This window comes from Anas platyrhynchos, chromosome 6, assembly GCF_047663525.1.
Source record: "Anas platyrhynchos isolate ZD024472 breed Pekin duck chromosome 6, IASCAAS_PekinDuck_T2T, whole genome shotgun sequence".
NCBI classification, from domain to species: Eukaryota; Metazoa; Chordata; class Aves; order Anseriformes; family Anatidae; genus Anas; species Anas platyrhynchos.
The window spans coordinates 6,547,802-6,568,953 of NC_092592.1; the positions used below are offsets into that span (position 1 = coordinate 6,547,802).

At 43.7% G+C, this 21,152-nt stretch overlaps 1 protein-coding gene across 6 annotated transcripts in view; it reads left to right on the forward strand.

Moving 5' to 3' along the window:
- The window catches only part of P4HA1 (prolyl 4-hydroxylase subunit alpha 1), a 40,389-nt gene that overhangs the window by 6,836 nt on the left and 12,401 nt on the right, over positions 1 to 21,152 (forward strand). For 3 of the 6 annotated variants that reach the window (XM_072040311.1, XM_038181324.2, XM_072040312.1), the window contains exons 2-9: positions 3,967 to 4,089; positions 4,984 to 5,080; positions 8,365 to 8,516; positions 10,891 to 11,028; positions 13,604 to 13,843; positions 14,582 to 14,772; positions 15,292 to 15,468; positions 19,293 to 19,363. In XM_072040311.1, the coding sequence (XP_071896412.1) occupies positions 3,996 to 4,089; positions 4,984 to 5,080; positions 8,365 to 8,516; positions 10,891 to 11,028; positions 13,604 to 13,843; positions 14,582 to 14,772; positions 15,292 to 15,468; positions 19,293 to 19,363 (1,160 nt within the window). In that variant the 5' untranslated portion in view covers positions 3,967 to 3,995. Of the gene's footprint in view, positions 1 to 3,966; positions 4,090 to 4,983; positions 5,081 to 8,364; positions 8,517 to 10,890; positions 11,029 to 13,603; positions 13,844 to 14,581; positions 14,773 to 15,291; positions 15,469 to 18,110; positions 18,182 to 19,292; positions 19,364 to 21,152 lie in introns of all 6 variants that reach the window. The other 3 variants (XM_038181325.2, XM_072040313.1, XM_072040314.1) reach the window with 1 other exon arrangement.

The following is a 21,152-nucleotide window of genomic DNA, read 5'->3' on the forward strand; positions in this document are numbered from 1 at the left end:
CAACCCGGGATCCAAACTGAGCCTAAAAGAGCTGTTATCTGTTAATGTGTTTCAGCTGTTGGTCACTGGGATTTTCTTGCTTTCTTTGTAATCACCATCAGTGTCTGAAAATGTCTTAGCTCTATAGATGCTCTGCTAATCCTTGAGCAGAAGGATAAATAGCAGGATAGCCTTCTGCTTGTTGTGTCTAATAAGATAAATGCTCTGCTGCATTGCCAGTGCTCGTTGTCTTGGCTCACAAAGTCAAAACAAGTGGGCTCTGGGAGGGCTGTGTCCATTCAGCCTTACTGTGCAAGAGACCTAGAAGAAAACTGGCTTCCAGTCCCTGCTTACAAATCTGCGTACAAACAGCCCTGTTCAGAGTGCTGTCTTCAAGCAGATAATAAATGAAACTTAACACACCTCCCCAGTGTTGACTCGGATGTTGATTCTCAACACGTACTAGTGAACAGCTTCTGTCTTGCAGAAATTTGATAATTAACATCTTAGGGATGCGATATAGTGCCAGCTTTATATTCCTTTCAAAATAAAAGCAGAAACACCAAGTCCTTCGGGTGTACTGCCAGCCAGCAAAAAGGACCAACACAGCAGTAGAAGGCTTGTTGAAAGGAGTACTTACCTTACAACTTTGTAATGAAAAAGAACCCTGAAGCATGCCGTGTGCTTTCAGGAGGGGTGATTCTAGAAAGTCTGTTTTTTCATTGTTTCAAAAATGGATTTAAAAGTGTGTGAGAACTTAAGGAGCGGGATTCTGATACCTTCTGTACTGTGACCGTTAAATAATGCTGACAGCCGCATGTTCTTGGTACTTGGTACCTAAGGGCTGTGGGAAAGTTCTTTCATTTGGAGGCATGTTTCCCAGCAGGCCCTGTCCTGAGGCTCGTGCTTGGTCCCTGTTTGGAGAGGAGAGGTTTGCTGCAGAGGGCAGTGTTGGTTGTTTGTGGCACTGTCCTCTTCTCCCCCAATCTCAGCTCTCTTTAACTGATACTTTCGCATTAGTGTAGGTCCCTTAGTTTTTACCTTAATAAAAAAACTCTTGGATGGCGAGGAGAACTGTGTAATAAGTACTGTTGGTCAATCTGTTCAGCATGGCTTTGGTTGCTGTGAGGTTTTATCACTATGTAGTTAGCCTTAGTTATAGTTTTCTTTGCATGAATGCTGTGTGCATGTCAGCTCTGACATGGCTCTGGCAGCTCTGTTTCCACGAGACAAAATCTGTAAAAGTCCTCAGAAAAAAACTACCTTAAAGTTTCGTTATTTGAAATGATGTTTGTTGCCTATCCCTACTGTTTGGGGAATCCTGGGCCATGCGTGGCAATGTCATTCATCTCATTGCTGCTCTGTTTTGCTTGTATCTTTATGTTTGTTTGTTTTCCCCAATCATTTTTTCATGCTCAGTCACGTGTTACTGTTTCAAAGCTTAGCAACCATACTTCTCCCAGAGGCATAGGAATCTCCTGTGTGAAAGCTGTCAGCCGGCCTCCCACTGAAATCGGGCCCAGAGCCGTTCATCCTGCGTGTGGGCAGTAGATTTCCTCCTCTCCACCACGCTCAGATGCCATCTTTGTGTGTGCCTGAGGGCCACAGCTGAGGAGGAGAGCCAGACAGCAATAACATGGAGAGGCTTCTCATCCCTCTGACAGGAAGAAATTAAGCCTACTTATTTGGCAGCTTGTGTGTTTGAGAGATTCCCAGCATCTTTCTTAAGCGAGCTTTATTTTCTTTGATTTGGGAACCTGTGGCCGATCCTTTTGCAGAAGTTTTGGAAGCCGTGCTACTTAGCAACTGCTGTTAGGGCAGCCAGCGCTTGGCTGGCCGCTGCCTTGGGCTCTGCTTCCAACTCCGAATTCTGGCCGGAGGGAAGTCATCTTGGGTGGCTGACAGCTGCTGCAGCAGTCTGAGGCCTCGCAGGAGACACAAAATAAAACAAAATAAAGAGTGAAATTGGGAGCGACCTCTGGATGTCATCTGGTCTGACCTTCTCTTGAGCTTGAAGGGTAGGCTGGGCTGCACGCAGGCCTGGCCTGTGCAGTTTGAAATTCTTCCAAGAATGGGCAATCCTTTTTCTTGGGGCGACCTCTTCCAATGCTCAGCTGCTGTCACCGTGACAAACTTGTTCTTTGTACCTAAATAGAATTTCCCTTGTTGCAATTTGTGCCTGTTGCCACTCGTTCTTCTGCAGCGTGTCGGTGAAGGTGGCAGGAGGGAGGAGGGCTGGAACAGTGTTCAGAGCCAGCCCAGTGCTGGAACAGGCTGTAAAGAGGAGGAAAAACATTCCCAAAGCTTGGACAGGCTTTGGTTAGGGAACCTCCTGTTGTACGAGGTGGGAGACTGTCACTGGGAGCGGTGGTGGGGAGGAGACGTAGCTCTTGTCGTCATCTGGGTTTTCATTTTGTCACTTGTTTATGTTTTAGGAAACAGGGCTCCTATTGATTAATAGTAAAGAGTAATGTCCTGGAGCCTTCCTTGTGTTTCCCTGAGTGCCGTAAACAAAAAGCTCAATGAATTCTGAGTACTGATAGTGTGAGCAAATATTTACCATGTAGTAGAACTGTTTGTGCTTTGTAATTGATTCACAGATGTATTAGCGTGCCTGCTGAATGAGCCGGAGGCTCAGCTTTCTGCAGAGCAAAATGTGAATCGAGCAGTTTGTAGTAAGAGTGCAGGTGTGCACAGTGGCCTTGTGTGCGTGGGTACAGCTTTCCTTAAGGAAAGAGTGAGAAGAAATTTGTCTGCAAGAAAACTGGGATGCGATTTGTTAACTTGGAGCAATTACTCGCTTGGAGGCCAGGTTTAACGAGGCTCACATTAGTCACAGGATAAATAACTAGAGTTGTACAGATGTTATCAGCAGCCCCGGGCTATGCTGACAGCTAGGTAAGCATTACAGGCCGCCTGCAGAGTTAGATTTTTGTTCATCATGTTTAGGGCCGGGCTTGAATGGTTTGTCTTCAGGTGTGACTTTGGCACTGGCCTGAGTTTGTTTGCACCACGTGGGAGCAGCACACCTGCTTTTATGTTGATCCCTATTTGTGCTGTCAGTTCAACCAAAAGCGAATCGCTTTCCTCCCTGAGCAGGCCAAGCCACTTTGGAATGTTACTCCCACCCCCCCCCCCTTCATTAATTGTATTGCCTTTGGAAGAGTTTCTCTAGAACAGTTTCTGTTTGCACATATGGTCGTTTTGGTTTAGCTGAGGAGATAGAATACACTTTTGCATATGGAAAAAACTAAATCTCGTGAATTCCAAGAGAACCTAATTACTTCTAAAGCATTCAGTAGTGAGGAAATCCTGGTCTGTCGCGAGGGTTCAGGCTCTTGGAAGGCTGTGAACTTGGCAGCCGTCCGTGGGAGAGAGCGCTGCCTGTGTGTGCCCGCCCTGGGCTCCTGCAGCGCCTGCTGTGGGCCAGCCCCTGGGGAAACCTTCTGTGGTGGGGCTGCTCTTGGTGGGGTGCTGGCGTAGTGACAGCGGGCAGCTGAAGGGCAGGAGCATGCTACAGCCGCACTCTGGGCTGCTTCTTCCCGGGCTTGTTCCTGCTTCTTCCACTGGCCTCCTTTGATCGAAGGCAACTGTTTTTTCCTGGGTGATAAACTTCTTATTATGTGTTCCTTGAGTGCCTGCTCTTAGCTGTCCTGAGATTTTTGTGCTTTTTGTGAAGCAGCCCTGGCTCTGTCTGCAGTGTGTCATAGATGGCAAAATGATGAAGAATGCTTGGAAAGGCCCTGTCACCAAGCTCTTCTTTCATCTCCTGCCACAAAATCCAAAAGCACTGGCAAGTAGCAGAACCGTGTCAGCCCTCTTTGGGAGCTGCTGTGTGTGCTCAAGCTTATCGAGGGTGGAACTGCTGCTGAAATTCTGCTGCCTCAAGAGCTAGGGGCAGCCCAGAGGGAATAAGCTGTCTCTTCCAGGGGCAGAGTCAAATTAGGGGTGAAGAGTGATGCTTTACCTGCTTTGTTTCTTTTGTAGGTCCGTGGTGAGGTGACAGCTGTTGACCTATGGCCATGGCATTCCCCAAGATTTGGTATTCTGTAGCTGTTGGATTTCTGCTGCCTTTTTCTTATGCCCATACGGACTTCTTCACTTCCATTGGTGAGACATGCCTCGGTCTATATGCTGTGGGTGAAAGAATTTCTTGATGGCTGTCAAAGCTGATCCTGCGGGGATGTGTTAACGGAGTGCAAGGCTTTAATTGGTACAGAACCAAATCCACTTCCTAGTTCTCAGGACCTGATTGACTTCTTGCCTTTGAGAGAAAGATGCTTTGAATTCAGTTGGTCCAGTCAGTCTAATGACCAAGGGTAGGCTTTGTATTTGTTACATATTCCCACCGGTAGTAAGTTACAGACACAATGTTGGTGCAGACGGTTGCAGATACATAGAAGCAAGCAAAGCAACTGCTGGAGGTACCTAATGATACCTGTCTGTCAGCGTACCCTTTTTTTGTGTCCTGATGCCGTGTGACACAGCTGCATCGCTTCATGGGGAACCTGCCAGCTGCCTGCTTGCAGGAAATGAAGCAGCTATTAACTAATAACAAAGTCTGCTCGAGGTCCCATCGATGTCATGCAAGTAATCTTAAAAATAAAATGCCGGGTTAGTATTGTGTGTCAAAGATGAAGTCTTTGTATATTTCCTTAGCTTTGTCATTATTTGCTCTACATTATGTGTGCTCAGATAAAAGCTTACTCTGTTGCAAACTGCTTCCTTTTCCAAATGAATCCTGAATTAGTTCTAATAATAAATATGTGATATTATGCTAATTGCCATGGCAACAAGCTTTGTCCAACGTGAGATTTTCTTCCTCCAAAAAAATGGCAAGAAGCCTTACTCAAGTAGTCCTTCAAGATTACTTAAATATGGAAGGACTTCGGGGAAGGAAGAAGGGAAGAAAGCAGAAGAGAGGAAGAACTCCTCTAATCTCAGTTCTCCTTTTTTTTTTTTTTGTTTCTCCTTGTCTAACTAAGCTGTTCTTCCTTCTTCTAGGTCATATGACAGACTTAATTAATACAGAAAAAGATTTGGTGGTGTCACTAAAAGACTACATCAAGGCAGAAGAAAGCAAGCTGGAACAGATCAAAAAGTAAGCAGCTTGTTTCGTAATGCTAATAGTTAATAATTTGAGTCCACCCTTTTGTAAAAAGTGTTTCTCAAGGCTCGTTAAATTTGAGGAATTTTGCCTCTGAGGCAAAGATTGAACTAGAAGCTTTTCCTGTTTTTTGTCCTAAGTTATCTCCAAGCCATAGGTTTGTTTTATGGAGCTTTCTGATGATGAAATCTGATCAACCTGCTTTCTGTATGGTGTCTTCACCTCAGCTCCTGGTTGCATGTAGTCCCCAAGGGGAATTAGTTCTTCCTGACGATGTGCTCACTGGAAACTGAAAGCCAGGAGTGAGTGTTACAAGGGCTGCACTGACACGTATGCCAGATGTAAAAGCTCTGATCAGCATTGGGGTGGCCGTATTGCCCACGAGTGCTGAACTAATGAATACCAAAAACCCACTACAAGAGCAGTCTCCTACATGCTGTATTTTGATATAAATGTAAAATGCACAATATCTCAGATTTTATCGGAGTTAGAAATAAAGTTTTTGTATTGCAGAACAGGATGGTTTCCTGGCTTTCAAAAATGTATATAAAACTGCAGTGAGGGTGATTAAGCCATTTTAGGTAGATGCATGAATTTTATTTTAGCCTTTATGGGTTATATTCTGCCATCCAGGAGGAAAGGTAGATCTGTCAGACTGCATTTATTTTTACCACCTAAAATGCAGAGTTGGAATTGCTCACAGGTTTGGAATGTCATAAGTATATTCTTTACAGCTGGGAACATGAAGTCTGGATAACAAAACTATGTAAATATAGCTTATCGTGTAAGCCTCACAGCTCTGTTTTTATTATATTGGAGGTGGCTGCTCTCAGGGGAGAAAAAAATGAAATAACTGTCAGAGAAGCTGAAAAAATGCCAGCATCTTTTGAGTTGGTTGGGCTCTGTGCTTTAGCTCAAGGACATTAGTAGCTTGCATGGACTTAAACTCGCTGAAAGCTGGTAATTCACTGAGATGGGGAGGATGGCTCGCACCTTGTGGGTGGCTTGCGGTTGAGGTTTATGTGAAACGAGACTACGTGAAAGAAATCGTGGCCTTGTGGTTGTGGCTGACAGTTGCAGGGACTTCCAGCACATTGTTAGGTTTGATCATCGTGCAGTGGGAGATGTACAATGGGTTTGTGCGTGTGCAGTGTGAATGGGCAAGTTGTTGAAATGACTTTCTTCAGCCTTCAGCTTGCCAGAAGCTGCGGTTGGTCCACAGGAGCGCTGCGAGCATACTGTTTGGGAGGGAACCATGTCAGCCACTTTGCTGCTGACAAGAACAGCAGATGGGCTTTTGTTGTTTGTCTTCGTGTTGTAGGTCAGCTTTGTTTTGGGCAGGGAGGGGAAGCTGGGTTATTTGGAGGCGGGCAACAATGGCTGTTTGCCTATTGCAGAGTGTGTTGGGGTTGTGGATGGATCATATCACTGGAAGAGTGAGGGAGGTTTGCACTCTTAGAATTACAGCACTAGAAACTTGATCTGGGCTCCTCATCTGAGATCCTGAGAGCTACATGTTCTTTAATGCAAGTTTATAGTGTGGAAGGCAGTGGTGCTTACCACAGATTGAAGAGCGCATGTCTAGAAGTCAAGTGCATTTACAAAAAGTTATCAAAAATATGGATAAATGTGTTTTGGTATTGCTTGAAAATATAAATGAACATTTTCAAAATTTTCAAAAATTTTCATTGCTTGAAAATTCATAATGGCTCTGCTGGCATTGGAATAGGTTGTCTATTCAGGAAATAGTATTCAGGTTGTCTATTCAGGGAAATGGCATCACTGTCCTTGGTGGGTATTCAAGGAAAAGGTTGGAGCTGGTGTGTAGGAACATGGTTTAGTGGGTGATGTGGTTGGACCAAATGATCTTGAAGGTCTTTTCCAGCCTTCATGATTCTGTGTTACACTGGTGAGAGGCTAGAGCCTGAACTGGAAAATGTCATGTGGAACATGTGGAACCAGGTAGAGGAGGCTGCAGTTTGCTCGGTCCTGCTGTTTGGCCACCTAACCTTACCCATAAAAGGGGCCTAGAAGAAAGCTGGAGAGGGACTCTGTCAGGGAGTGTAGCCATGGAACCAGGAACAACGGCTTTGAGCAAATGGAGGGGAGATTGAGATGAGATGTGACATGAGGAAGAAATTCTTCACTCGGAGCACAAAGCGCACGTGGGAATTAGGGCTGGAGATGCACCTTGCTTCTGTTCTTCTCCGTAAAGAATGGAATGAAATTGCCCAAAAAACAGTGTTAGAAATAAACCCGGGGCATAGGCTGGGAGGTGCAGGGCAGTCCCTGTGGCCGAGGGGCAGCCTTTCTCTCTGGCAAGCCAAATGGCCCCGGGGAGCCAGCCCCAGAAAAGGGGCCCTCAGCCCCCCAACCCTCCTCCTTGTCCACAGGAGGGCATCTTCCAGGCCGCTCCCAGCACCGCCACCTTTGGCCACGTGTGGGCCACTCCATCGCAGAGGCTTGCTGAGGCCACCGTGGCCACCACTTTGCTGCAGATCCTGTAAAACAGGCCCCCTGCAGCTGGCCCAGCACTCGCTGAGCATCTGGGCCCTCTGACTGCCAGCTGGGGCGGCAGGAAGGAGACCAGAAGAGCCAGGCGAGCAGCAGGCCTTGTGTGCGAGGACAGCCATGCAGTGCGGTGAAGCCCCCTGCTCGTTGCTCAGGCTCCATCGCAAGCATTAGCTTGGGGCCACCAAACACCACGGACATCCCGCAGGCTTGCCTGCAAGATGTCCCGGCAATAAACAGCTCTTGCTGATTCTCAGGGGTTGTGTGAGTGCTTCTTTTGGGGGGAATGGGCTAAAATTGTGCCAGGGGAGGTTTAGGTTGGATGTTAGGAAGAACTTCTTTACCGAAAGGGTTGTTAGGCACTGGAACAGGCTGCCCAGGGAAGTGGTGGAGTCACCATCCCTGGAGGTCTTGAAAAGACGTTTAGATGCAGAGCTCAGTGATCTGGTTTAGTGGGTGACTTGGTAGTGTTAGGTCAGAGGTTGGGCTAGGTGATCTTGGAGGCTTCATCCAACCTAGGTGGTTCTGTGATACGCAAAAATAGAAACCCAAGTTCTTGAGCCTGAGATTTAGGCTGCCCCTCAAGAAGTTTTAAAGGAAAAAAAAAAAGGTGCCCTTGTGTTCATTCCAGAAGTGCTTTAAATACAGAAAATGTAAAAGCTTGCAATTTGGGATTTTTATTAGCCAAGACTGCTGCATGGCTTGACATCAGCTTTGTTGTCAGGCTTTTTACAACAGATTTTAATGAATATGTATTTTCACTATAGATGGGCAGAGAAATTAGATCAGCTGACAGACACTGCTACGAAAGACCCAGAGGGGTTTTTGGGACATCCTGTAAATGCATTCAAGTTGATGAAACGGCTCAACACAGAGTGGGGTGAGCTGGAGAGCCTGGTTCTGAAGGACATGTCAGATGGTGAGTATGCCTGTAGTAAAAGCAACAATCACGTTATAATTGAACTTACTGGACCATGTCTTTCACAGGTAATGCTCTGAATTAAATTTATAAGTCTGCTTTTGAGATGCTTTCATAAAAAATGTTTAAAAAAAAATTCCTAGCAGTCCAGCCATTTTGCTATCAGTGTTCGGTCATTGGAGTTCTACAAATATTTAGGTAAACTGGGATGTTTAACCTGAGTAATCTCTTTGGAGGCTTCAAATTTTGCAAGGGTACCAGGGCTTGCTTTGTGTACACTTCCAGGAAACTAGTCTGTTAGAAAGTTTCATCTGTAAGTCTGACAACTCCATGGAAAAGATAAAAGGGGGGGGGGGGAAAACCTCTTTTGCGTGCAAAACAGTGGGGGTTGTCTTTGGGTATGGTCAAGTGCTGTTGCTGCTGATGTGCCCAGTGTTGTTAAGGTGTGATGGTGTGAAACCCGAATGTTGGCAGAGACCAACCATTTGTGGAACGAATCTGAATTAGTGTGGAAAACGCTTTGCTGCCTCTTTTCCTGCACAAGAGTAAAAGCTCTTCAGTAGGTAACAGAACATAAAATAACAGTTGACCATGAGCAAGATTTTTACTGCAAGGAAGTTGGGCTAATTATATTTCACCTATGCAAATCTGTTTCAACAAGTAGCTTACATCAGGTCTAGGTTTGTTAAACATTAATGAAGCATGGAGCTTTCAGAAGAGCTCAGTGTTAGTCTCTGATAGGAACTCAGCACATTCAGATTTCCAGTGTTGCTGTGAGAGACTGAATGTGCCAACTGAAAAGATGCCTCACCTGCTGGCCAGAAGCCTGGAACAGTACACCAGCTTCTGAGTGGGGAGGGGATTATTTTGACTGAATTGTGAGGAAAAGGGAAAATACTGGGGGAAGCAGAGTGTAGTAGAAGTAAGGCTGAAAGGGAGCGGAAGGATATGGTATTTTTTAAAGTACAAAGCCTTTCCATAGACGGATAATGTTATCAAGCCTGAATATTTAAAAAGGAGCATTAAGAATGGGGCAAAACTCATAAATGTGGCTAGTTCATTGTTTTGTGGATGGTTTTGCAGCTAGGTGTTGTGTAGGTGTGCTTTGTTGCTAGGAATTGGAATTGCATTTGTCTGCTTTTGGTCATGCGGCATATTTTTCAACTGTAGGATGTTAGATGAACTTGACAGTTTATTGGCACTGCACTTGGCGAGGTAATGTTATACAACTTGTCTTGGGACAAAGAAATCAAGTAGCAAAGTCACTTTTCTGAAAAAAAAATGGTGTCGGTGGCTGTTGGTTTGTTCAGATGTAGGTCATCAGGGCTGACTGCTCGTGCCGTTCCTGTTGGTGACTGTGTGTTTCAAGACACTGGTTCTGCTTCCCCCACAGCACAAGCAGCCCGTGGGCCTCCTGGCTGTGCTAAAGCAGAAGGGGGAAACTGGGGCAGCTCTCCCCCTGAGGAGAGGGTAACGTGTCAGCTCTGCTGCAGGGCCCTGCAAGCAGCAGCAGAGGTTGCACGCACATTCACCAGCAAGAAGTGGGGCCATTTTGTAGCAGGGCAGATGGCTGCATGTGATTAATGACCAGGCAACGGTCCCTAAAGAGAATAGTGTTTCACTTTATGTAACCTGCTTGTCTTTCGTTCCGTAAACGTCACCCTAATGCTTCTTTAAAGAAGCTCCCAAACCTTTTAAGTTTTTATTTTGGTTGTTCCTTTGCTTTATTTTGACAAGCAAACTCATTCATTAAAAAATCAAAGTGCTGAAATGTGTTTCCAGTTCAGTTCAGGACAGTGTGAAGATGGCTCTTGAGAAACCTATGTGTGTTTCTCAAATTTCTGTGTAAGCACATTAATGCCCAAGTCCCCAGAAAGCAGTTGGCTTCCTAGTGCCTGTTAGTTGTCTCAAGTCTTTTGAAAAGCTGTTTGAGGTTAGACGCCAGCATCTTTGTTTTTCGTCTTTATATTGACCAGCATTAATCTTTACATGGTTACTATTCATACAGTTTATTTTTTGCATCCTAAATTGTTTTTAAATTCCATGTTACTGAATGAAAAGCCTTTTGAGAGGAAGATTGCATGGAATGGTTACAAAAGCTATAGATATAACATGGGTAACATTCCCCAGGTGGGGGTGGTCTTTCTGTAGTGTGTAATTTTTTTTCCATGTTAAGATAAAAATAGTTTCTGAGTGGAACCTGAGAGGTACTCCTGTAAGTTTGTTTCCAAACTCAGCAGTGTTTTTTGGTGCTGTGTAAGGCTAATGGCCTTTCCTTAAATGTTTGCTTTCCCTGGAGGAGGGAGTTGTTTCGTGCATCACGTTCGTAGAATTCCTAGGACAAAGAAGGCCAAGTGTTTCCCTGTCATTTCAGGCTTTATCTCCAACATGACTATCCAACGGCAGTTCTTCCCAAATGATGAAGATCAAACTGGTGCAGCAAAAGCCCTCCTGCGGCTTCAAGACACGTATAATTTGGATACAGACACCCTCTCCAGAGGGAATCTCCCAGGTAAGAGTCACAGGCATAATTTGCAGAACACACTGTGAACTTGTGCTCAGGGTCCCAATGATAAATCCTTTCACTGGTTCCATCTTGTTTGACTACGCTGTGAGAAGGTAGCAACAGGAAACACTTGAATTAGCTAATAATTTATGAAATGTGGTGTAATGTGGCTTGCTGACTGTTGGCTGATGTAGGTGTAAGATATCATTTGCCACACATCAAGAAAAAGGAAGTTGTCGCATCAGGCTGTGCTGGTAAAGAGGCACCCAGGAGGGCCTGACCCGCTCTGGTGTCCTGTCAAGTCCGCTGCTGTGCTGGTTCTGTCGGAAGCTACAGCCGTGCGGCTTCCCCGCCTGCTGGGCTTTTTCATGCCCGCACTCAGAGTTCATGGGGCTGAAATGCCCTGCACAGGATGCAGGCTTCATTCTGAATTCACACTCTATTCTGTCATACTAATCATGTGCTGACTTTCTGCTTGTGCTAGAACTTGAATATTTCTTTAAAAAAAATCTGCATCTTCCTTCTAGTTATGGTAAGATAAATTAGCGTTAATAGGTTTTAATAAAAAATCAGTATGCTTGGTTGAGTATTTTCCTTGTGTTGAAGTAGTTGGGCAGTGGCAGATACCATGTTTTGTTGTACAATGCAATGTATTTTAACAATAACTCTATTGTTTAATATCCCTGTCCCTCCCATTGAAAATATGGGCCTTTCAGGTTAGAACTTCTGTTTCTTTGAACTTAAGCTTCATAAACTGAAAAAACAAAGACAGGGATCATTATCATATGCATGCAAAGAACCTGAGCTTGCCAAGGTAACCTTTAGCAGGTTTATACGTAGAGGACGCTCTTCTTCCTTGCCAGAAGAATCTTCTCTGCTATTTTTTCATCTCATTTCTTCTGTTCAAAACCAGTATTGTGCCAACTGGCAAAAAATCAGCTTTGTACAATCCATCTGTGTTTTTGCAAGCACTCATTGTGGTCAAATGCCTAATAAAATTAAGGGTAATTGGCTTTATATGTTATGATGTATAACCTTGCTTTTGGGTTTAGTTCAAGACTGTCTCAAAGAGCTACAGATTCAGCCTACTACAAAAAGTAGGGGTTTTTGTTTGTTTGTTTTAAAACAGCCCAAAAATAAAGACAAAATGCTTTGGGTGGACTGTATTTTTTTGCTTCTTGTGAGGCAACGAGCTGTCCAAACTGCATATAACGAAGTGTAATCGCAGAACCCCAAAACTCTAGAATACAGAAGAAAATAGGTTGGTTTCTTCACCTTTAAAATTACAGAGAGAAGCATCCCACACAGTCACTTGTTTGTGCTCCTTGTCTCCTTTCCCAGGGAACTTTCAGTTGCTAGGTGGCCAAGTTTTGATCAGAATCTTAACTACTGTTGTATTGCTTACTAATTCTCTGTCGTGTGTTACAGGCGATGCTGTTTCTTTATCTTAATTATTAGGGCATATTTTCTTAGCACCCTTCTAAGCTGCCTTTTCACATGTGGATGTTATGTTGCTCCTAAATGTACTAGAGTATGACTGTGCAACCTGCTACTCTTTCCAGAGGATCAGTTTGTGCCTCCCTGAGAGCACACAGCAGCACTGTACCTGATTCCCTAAGCTTTGTGTTATCTTAGAGCTTGCAGGTGGCTTTAGGCTCAAACCTGGAATCACTGACCATCCCAGGATGGACTGCGAGATGTTTAATTAGTGAGCAGAAACAAAGGTCTGCAGGATATTCCTTTTGTTGGACTGTCTCTTCAGCTATTTCATCTCTTAAGGCATTTCTTCGACAGAAGAATTTCCCTGTTGGAACACAGTAGTGAGAGCTGCTGTTAGAAATTCAGGATGATTAAGATGTAATCAGAAATTTAATTTTAGCTCTAGAATGGGCAGGTCCTGGGCAAGAATAAAAATTCCTTCTTAGTCCCTCCTTGTCTTAGTTTCCTTTTTTTACTTTATCTCATATATTTTTGTTTCCTTTTTACAAGATGAAATTTGGTTTTTCAGTGGGCCTTCATCTACAGTGGCAAAAATAGGAATCTATAATTTGCTTGCTAGTGCTTTAATCTTTCAGAGGTCTCTTAAAATGGTTTTAACATTGACTTCAAAAATCTTGAATAGCTGGGAATTTATGGATGTTTTCTTTTTCTTCCTCCCCTGAGTTGTTGCTAACATTGTGTGCTTCAGGAATGTTCTGGAAGCAATAATACAATGCCATTGAAAACAGACGTCGGGAACTTCTTATTTAGCTTACTATTGCTCTGGCTTAAAGTGTTTTGTGTTTTGAGGAAAGAGGATTTATTTTATTTTCCACAAATTGTAAAGACATTTAGTTAGTCGCTGGCTTCCTGGCAATGGAAAACTGCATGTAGCCAATTACGTGTTCTGTCAAAGGTTTACAGGTTTTAAATGCTTAAATTGAGTCTTCAACAAATAGCTGTCACCAAAGGGAGATGCTGAAGACCACAACATGAACAGCAATAAACTGTGCTGTGAAGAATAGGAAATAACTGAATGTAGCTCTGGGGAGTGATCCTGAATTCAGTGAAAATCATTAGTTTTGTTTTGTTTCAAATACAGGTGTAAAGCACAAATCCTTTTTAACAGCTGAAGATTGCTTTGAGCTGGGAAAGATTGCGTACACGGAGGCTGACTACTACCACACCGAGCTCTGGATGGAACAAGCTCTGAAGCAGCTGGATGAGGGAGAAGTGTCTTCTGCAGATAAGGTCTACATTCTGGACTACCTGAGTTACGCCGTGTATCAGCAGGGGGATCTGGGCAAAGCAATGATGCTAACCAAACGCCTTCTCGAACTGGGTATGTAAAAGAGGCCTGAAGCTCAGCAAGGTCTAGCTCCGTGACTGAGCGTCTGTTAGATTTGTGCTGAGGACTCTTGGTCTTCCTGGCTTCTACACATGCGTTTGGAATAGATTATTATTGAGCATTAACATCTCAACGTAGTTTTCAGTCAACTAAGAGTTACATTACCATACATTTTATTTTGCTCTGAGTTGAAATGGGCAATAACATTCTAAATGACCGCATCAGAAAGTGTCACGGTTCAGGGTTGCTCTCTTCCGCTACCAATACCGCTTTGTCACCAGAACTCTTAATTCCCATCAGGGAATTCGCTGAGTTTAAAGCCAGTCACGCTGTCCTGGCTCTGCCTGGCCGTTGCTGTTTCCTTGTCTCTCCCTCCCTGGTCAGATCAGCTGCAGTGGCCAGCCCTGGTCTCTTAGTGCTCGGACCCCTGTGCCTCAGAGCGAGCAGTTTCTTACCTGTGAATGAGCTGAGCTTTTCTCTGACAGTGCATTGGGTGATTTTCTGCCGATGAGTAAAGACATGTGCATACTGCAGGCTAGCATTGCTTCCAGCCTGTCTGAGAGTTTTAACTCTTCCTGTGAGGGCTCTCAAACCAGCTTAGGTGTTTGTGATTCCTGTTTGAATAGCAGCGGTGTGCAGCTGTTGTTTTTGGGTTTGCTAATAGCCTCTTCTGAATGCTTCTTTGCAAGTTGTAGGCCTGCCAGTGATAAAGATCTGCTTCCTTTTCAACAGATCCTGAGCATCAAAGAGCAAATGGGAACATGAAATATTTTGAATATATCATGGCCAAAGAAAAAGAAGCCAATAAGTCCAGTACAGATGCAGAAGAGCAGACAGAGAAGGAAACTGAGGTTAAGAAAAAGGATTACCTGCCTGAGAGAAGGAAGTACGAAATGCTGTGCCGTGGGGAGGGTCTCAAAATGGTAAAGTGGAGTAGACTGTTTTCATGTGTATGACACCAACCGTAACAAAACAATGTCCAGAGTTTGTATGTGGCGTGGAAGCAAGGAAGTTGTTGTAGCAGTTGGCTGAGTACGTAGAGGAGGGGATTAGCGTGTGTTGGATTTCTTCCCTGTTTTCTTCTGGCCAGTAGAGAAAAAGTATTATTGTAGGCTAACTGAAAATGACTAAACAATTGTAATTAACTGAATATGGATGTTACAAGTCTAGATTGATGTATGGTATTGAACGGAAGTGTGTTTTTTTCAGTGACAAAATCACTTTGAATAGGACTGCGTAAAGTACTGCTTGCTGCAGTATTAAAGAGTAATATTAATTTACCTGAAGCACTGATTTCTCAGGCTTAAAGCATCTCTTACTTTTGTAGCATAATACTAAGGTAGGGAATGTGAACTGCTCCAACCTCTTGTTCTCAGGACATCTAATGTTTGTTAGCAATATTATAGAAGTTTCCTGATTATCTCGTTTCATCTTGCTTTCAGACCCCTCGGAGACAGAAAAGACTCTTCTGCCGCTACTATGATGGAAACCGGAATCCTAGGTACATTCTGGGCCCCGTCAAACAGGAAGACGAGTGGGACAAACCTCGAATTGTTCGCTTCCTTGATATCATTTCCGATGAAGAGATTGAAACTGTGAAAGAGCTAGCAAAGCCAAGGGTAAATGCATTACACTTCTTTGCCTTTTGGAATCTCGAGTTCTGCTTGTAGTTTTCTGTGCAAGTGAGTGTGACCATCTCCTCTTGAATGCAGATGTGTGTGCAGTGTACTCACACATTGCTTTTCTCACCTTGTAGCTCTTGGTGATATACTCTTCATAGGAGTCCTCAGGGAAGCTGTAAACTCTGTGTAACTAGGAGAGCTAGGTGACAGCAGTGCAGACTTGTCAGGCTCTTCTGGCAGACACAATTTTGGTGCACGCTGTTTCAGATGAGGAGGAGAGTGTTGTCTAACAGAAAACAAACATCCTGCAGCTAGGTTGACTTGAAGTGCACCTGGCATCAGATGGGCTTCCTTTTATTTTTAAAGTCTGTAGTTGCAAAGGCTGTAACATGGAGAAGAGAGTCTTCTAGGGAAAGGCAGGCACTCCTCTGGTCCTGGAATGCCATATTACTGTGTAGACAATAATGAATGGTCCATTCAGCGTAAAATTGACTTCTAACAGGTTCTGAAATTACCTGCAAGAGAAAGAGCTTTAACAAGGCAGTACTTAGCCAGCTGTGCTCTGCTTCTGACTCACAAGTCCAACTGATCAAATCCTGTTTCTGAATCCAGATCCCAAGGTTCTTGTTTTGAAGGCCAAACAAGCCAGGCCAAATCAGCTGTCAAAGTAAACAGGAGTGTCCAGCATGGACAAGAAGCTAAGCGGCCATCTGTATCCAGCTGGCGTGACTGTGCATCACAAGATGTACATTTAGGAGGCAGTTAGTGAATTTGATTTGTTTTTCTACCAATTACCAGTTACTTCTAAAATAAGATTTAAACTTGTCTAAACAGATTATTACTCCTTTCTGAGCCTAAATGTCTTTTTGTTCAGAGAGAGCTGAGCAAGTGAAGATTGGGGGAATAAATACATCAAATACAGGACAAACTGTTACCTCGGTCTGCTGCCAAGTAAAGCAGCTGTGAGTTACACATAGGCACATCACAGATGGGGCTGCCCTTGGTCACCACACTGAGTACTAGGAAGCTAGAAGTAGATTTTAAAGCTTTCTAAAGGCTGATGCATCGTATTTCTGAGGTAGCATTCAGAACCGTAAGGAAGTATGAGTAACCTGTAAAACATCTCCTCCTGCAGGCAGCCTTGCTGCAGTTTGTCTGTTACTGATTAAGCCCCTTTATTGCTGCAAAAGCTCTGGCAATTACGTCTGTGGAATGTGACTGAATCATATCTTTATGGCGTAGAAGTAAGGCTTAGCACTGAAAATACAGCCTGTATGGAGGTCTGAACACATGGTGACTTTAAACTTCAGGACTTGCCAAGACGTTTGTCTTCCTATCAGATGTTCAACTTGTGGCAAAGACTTGCAGATTCACGGTTCAGTTATGTGAAAGCATTTTTCTGCTGTTAGTGTTCCACATATTTCCTACAGCCGAGGCCTTGTAGGGCTCAGTAACCAGTGCAGCAGGAGGATTGTGTTTTTGAGGCAGAAAGATCGTCATCTGCCTTCTTGGTGCCAGGGATGTTCTACTGCTGCCTCTCGAAAGCCATGGCTGCATAATCTGTGGCCAGCCTTCTGCTGCTCTGGTGTAAGCTGGCAGGAGGAAGGCTTATTATTCACCCTGGGAGTCTCTCTGGAATCAGTTTGTGACTTGATTCCTTTATGTGTCTGCACGTGATGAGGAGAGGCTGCATGTTAAGAGTCCTTAATACCTCTTCCTGTCAGTAGGGGAGGAGCAGCCCTGCTTTACTTTTTTTAACAACAGAAAAATATTACTTGGTATGCTGTGTTGAGCCTAGAGCCCACCGAAATGTGGAACTTATCCCAAAGTATGGAGAGTGCCTGACATTACAAGAACAAAGTAAAATAGTGCACCTAAGGTTCTTGATCAATGTTAACAGAAGGGATGGTATCCAGTAAATGGAGCGCAGTAAAGGGCAGGGCAAAGCCTTGAGCCAAGAATCTCACTCCCTGTAACGTAGGAACACAGCCTAAATGTAAAATACACGTAGCAAGTTGTTTTTGTTAGCAGTCAGTGTTAAAGAAGTTCACCTCAGTGCTGATACTGGTACAGAAAGATTCAGAAGGTAGGGTTTTATTCGTCTTTCATTTATACAAGATCCAAGCAATGCTGCAATCAAGTTAACTGTAAACCTCAGCTTACATGCACCGGACAGAGCGTGAACAAAGGACCGATTGTATGTGTGTCATAATGCTGAATTGTTTCCAGCAGCTGTTGCAGTATGAAGAAAATGAAAGTTTCTAGTTTATTTTATTCAGACAGCTGCTCTTCTTGCTCCAGAAGTGGAAACATTATTTCCTGGAAAAGTTGATCTTCTCTAATGCTCTGAAATATATGTATGTATACGCACATACATATATAAAACACACACACACTTAAAAAAATATATTAAAAAAAATCAAAAACTTTGTTTTAGTAAAAGTGGAGACTCCCCGTCCTGCCCTGTCATGGCTTTGAGTTCCCACCCCCACTCCATAAAAGACAAACCACCGCAGGAGGTGACCGGGTGGCTTGTGTGGGGCCCAGTGTGACATTTCCCCCTAGGCTTCTGAATGGTCGGATTGCTGTGATGCAGTATGTGCTTTGTAATGCAACTATTCTGATGGTTCGCTTCACAGCTGAGGCGAGCCACCATTTCAAACCCCATAACAGGAGCCTTGGAGACGGCACATTACAGAATTAGCAAAAGGTAAGAGAGCTCTATGCCAGATGTTTGGGGCCTGTAATGAGTACGTAGATTCTGCTCATTATGGGGAAGAAAGAGGTGGTCTAAAAAGACAACTTTGGCTTTGTAGTCCACCGCTTTATTACATGCAGATCCTGTAACAGGCTGTTATTGCTGAGTTTCTCAGTCTTTTCCTTCAGCTAGAAGTTCTGGGGGTATATTTGGTTATTATTATTATTATTTTTGGGTCACCTTCTCAGTGTGTGTTCTCAAATGATAAAATACACAAGAAATAGGTCTGTAATTCATTGTCCAAAATATATGATGCTACAGAACCTTCAGTGTGGACTCTGCATTTTCTTTATACTCCCTTTCCCCTTGCAGTTCTCAACAACCCAGAATTGTCCTCCTTTCCTCTGCAAAATCTAGCAGCCCACTTCGAGTGCCTTTACAGATGTAAGAGATGCTTGAAGTCATTGCCATGTGCATGACAGCTGCAGCGGCACGCTCAGTGGATGTTCATTAGTCACACAGAATATCACTGTCCAGTCCTGAGTCCTACCTGGGCTCTTTTACTTGCTGATGATTTGGTAGAAAGCAAGCTTGTTTTTCATTGGGCTCCATATTCTTTCCAATCTGTTGATAAAGTAAGTCAAGTGTTGAATTTAACAAATGTGTTCCAAAATGTGCCTCAGGAGAAAGCCTGGCTGGTTATAAAAAGAAACTGTCATCCCCACCTCCCGCCAACCCTCCCCGTTTCAGTAGTGGTGATTAAAGATTGGCTGTGCCTTCCTTCTGCATCACACCAAAAGTCTCAATGGATTTAAACTTCTGCATGAAGAGGAACTGTCTGTGAAACTCAGCATCATAAATTATTTGCAGAAAGTCTCTGAAGGAAAAAAGTAAAAAAAATAAAAAAGGAGGAAAAAAGTGAAAGGACAATCTAACCAAATTTTTCCAACCAACTTGTTTTGATTTGGACCTGGCAGCTACAAGCTTCTGTTGCCGTTCAAATATTGCTAATTTAAGAGCATTGCATACCATCCAGACCAATCGGAACCCTTTCAAACACCTGTGGCTTGGCAAAAAAGCAGCCTACTAGGTGGGTAAGCCCTTGTCCTTTCTCTTTTTGTAGCTGAGCCGTGCTACTGTTCATGACCCCGAGACTGGGAAACTGACCACAGCACATTACAGAGTCTCTAAGAGGTAAGGGGAACGTCTTCCGAAGGTATACTCAGTCCAAGGAAGTCTGTTCTGTCGCTGTTGTGCTTCATCTCTCTGTGGGGCAAATAAGGATTCTGCACAACTTTTTCGTTAGTCTCTCTTTAGAAGGGAATGGCCTGGAGTGAACCGAGCTGTCTTATAACAAAGCATGTGGTCATCTGAAATAGAAAGTATTTCTAGATGTTAGTGATAGCTGAAGTGGAAGCTAGCATGTTTGCTTAGCATGGCTTGTCTGGCGCGACTAACGGACTAAAATGTTGGCAAAGCGCAGGGTTCTTCTAACACTAGTGGTGGAAGGCTGCACGTGTCACTCACCTGTACCAGTGAGCTGCAGTGGTGATTGCTGCATAAACGTAGGCATTGAGGAGCTGCTGTGACTCACAGGAGTAGCGCGAGGCAAAGCTAGTTGGTAACCTTAAAGGATTTCTTTGTTTGACGTTAAATGATTGAAAGTAGGTGCTTTCATAGAAAACCAGTGTTTCTTCAAATTCTTTGAACATAAACCTGAAGTTAGAATGGCCAGTAGTTTAAGGATTTTTATTTATTAAATTCTTTAAGAAGTGCTTCAAAATACAGCACAAGAAGTTGATTCACAAATGATTATAACTTTCATAGAAACTAGAAAAACATTGTAGCTGAAAGGTGCTCCTTAAAATCACGCTTGTTATAAGTAGTGACAAGTTAAAACTTTTTTTTTTTTGTACATTGAAAAGTTAAAATGCACGTTGCTGAAGGTGCAATGCACTCTTCAGAGTTTCTGCAGGTCGTGGGAGTACTTTGGGAATTGCCCAAAGTGAGCTCTTATGTATTTGCTCCTTACAAATGACTTCCATGGGTCCGCTCCAGAATTGAACGTACATCTTCCTGTTTGACATGTGTTGCATTTAATGTTTTTTTTTTGTGTGTTTTTTAATTATTTTGAAGTTAGTTCATGTCCTATTCTGGTTATCTGTGACCATTTATTTAAACAAAGTTTTCAAGTCCCAGGATTTGTCCTCTGTGCCCCAGACCACAGGGGGCCTTCACTGAACAAAGTTGCTAATCCATTTGAACATACCCTCATGGTTTCAGTCAAACTTGACGTGCTAATAATAGGAATTAGGGAAGGTGAGCAGATTACTAATTTAAATTGATTGAGATATATACAGAGGCCCCTATTTAAATCAAAAATCCTTAATGAAAAGACTTCTTATTTAGAGTTTTGATTTTTCATTAGATTTTTCATTAGTGTTATGCTTTGGGACTATTGCAAATGCCATAGTTGGAGGGGGAAAAAAAACAGCTAGACAATACTCATCCCTAAAAGCTGATTTTTTACGGGTGTGCAGCCAGGTCCCATTTGGCATCACTTCCTCGTTGGCTTTGTGACATGCCAAAATAAGTACTCTTCTGAAGGCTTTGATCTGGAACTAGGCTGTACCTTGCCTAGGGACTGTGCTGCTGGCTCCGTGCTGTGCTGCACACGTGGAATAAACCTGGTGCTTACTACCAGGTGAGCGGGCACCTGGAACCTGTAAGGTTTGCTGCTCAGAAAGGTGTTGCTCGGGGGGTTCCTTCCAATGTACCACTTTGGTAGTACTCAGAAGTCAGTTGAATTTGCTGAGATAAGTGCTTAAAATCCTTTTCTAATTGGAAACTGAGTTAGAATTGCAAAGAGAAGTACAAGTAAATGGGGCATAGTGTGCTGCAGTGTGAAGACAAGTTTTTGAGGCTAGCAATGGACTTAGAGGTGGGAGGGGTGTGGGGAACTTCCCTTCTCATGCCTCTTCCC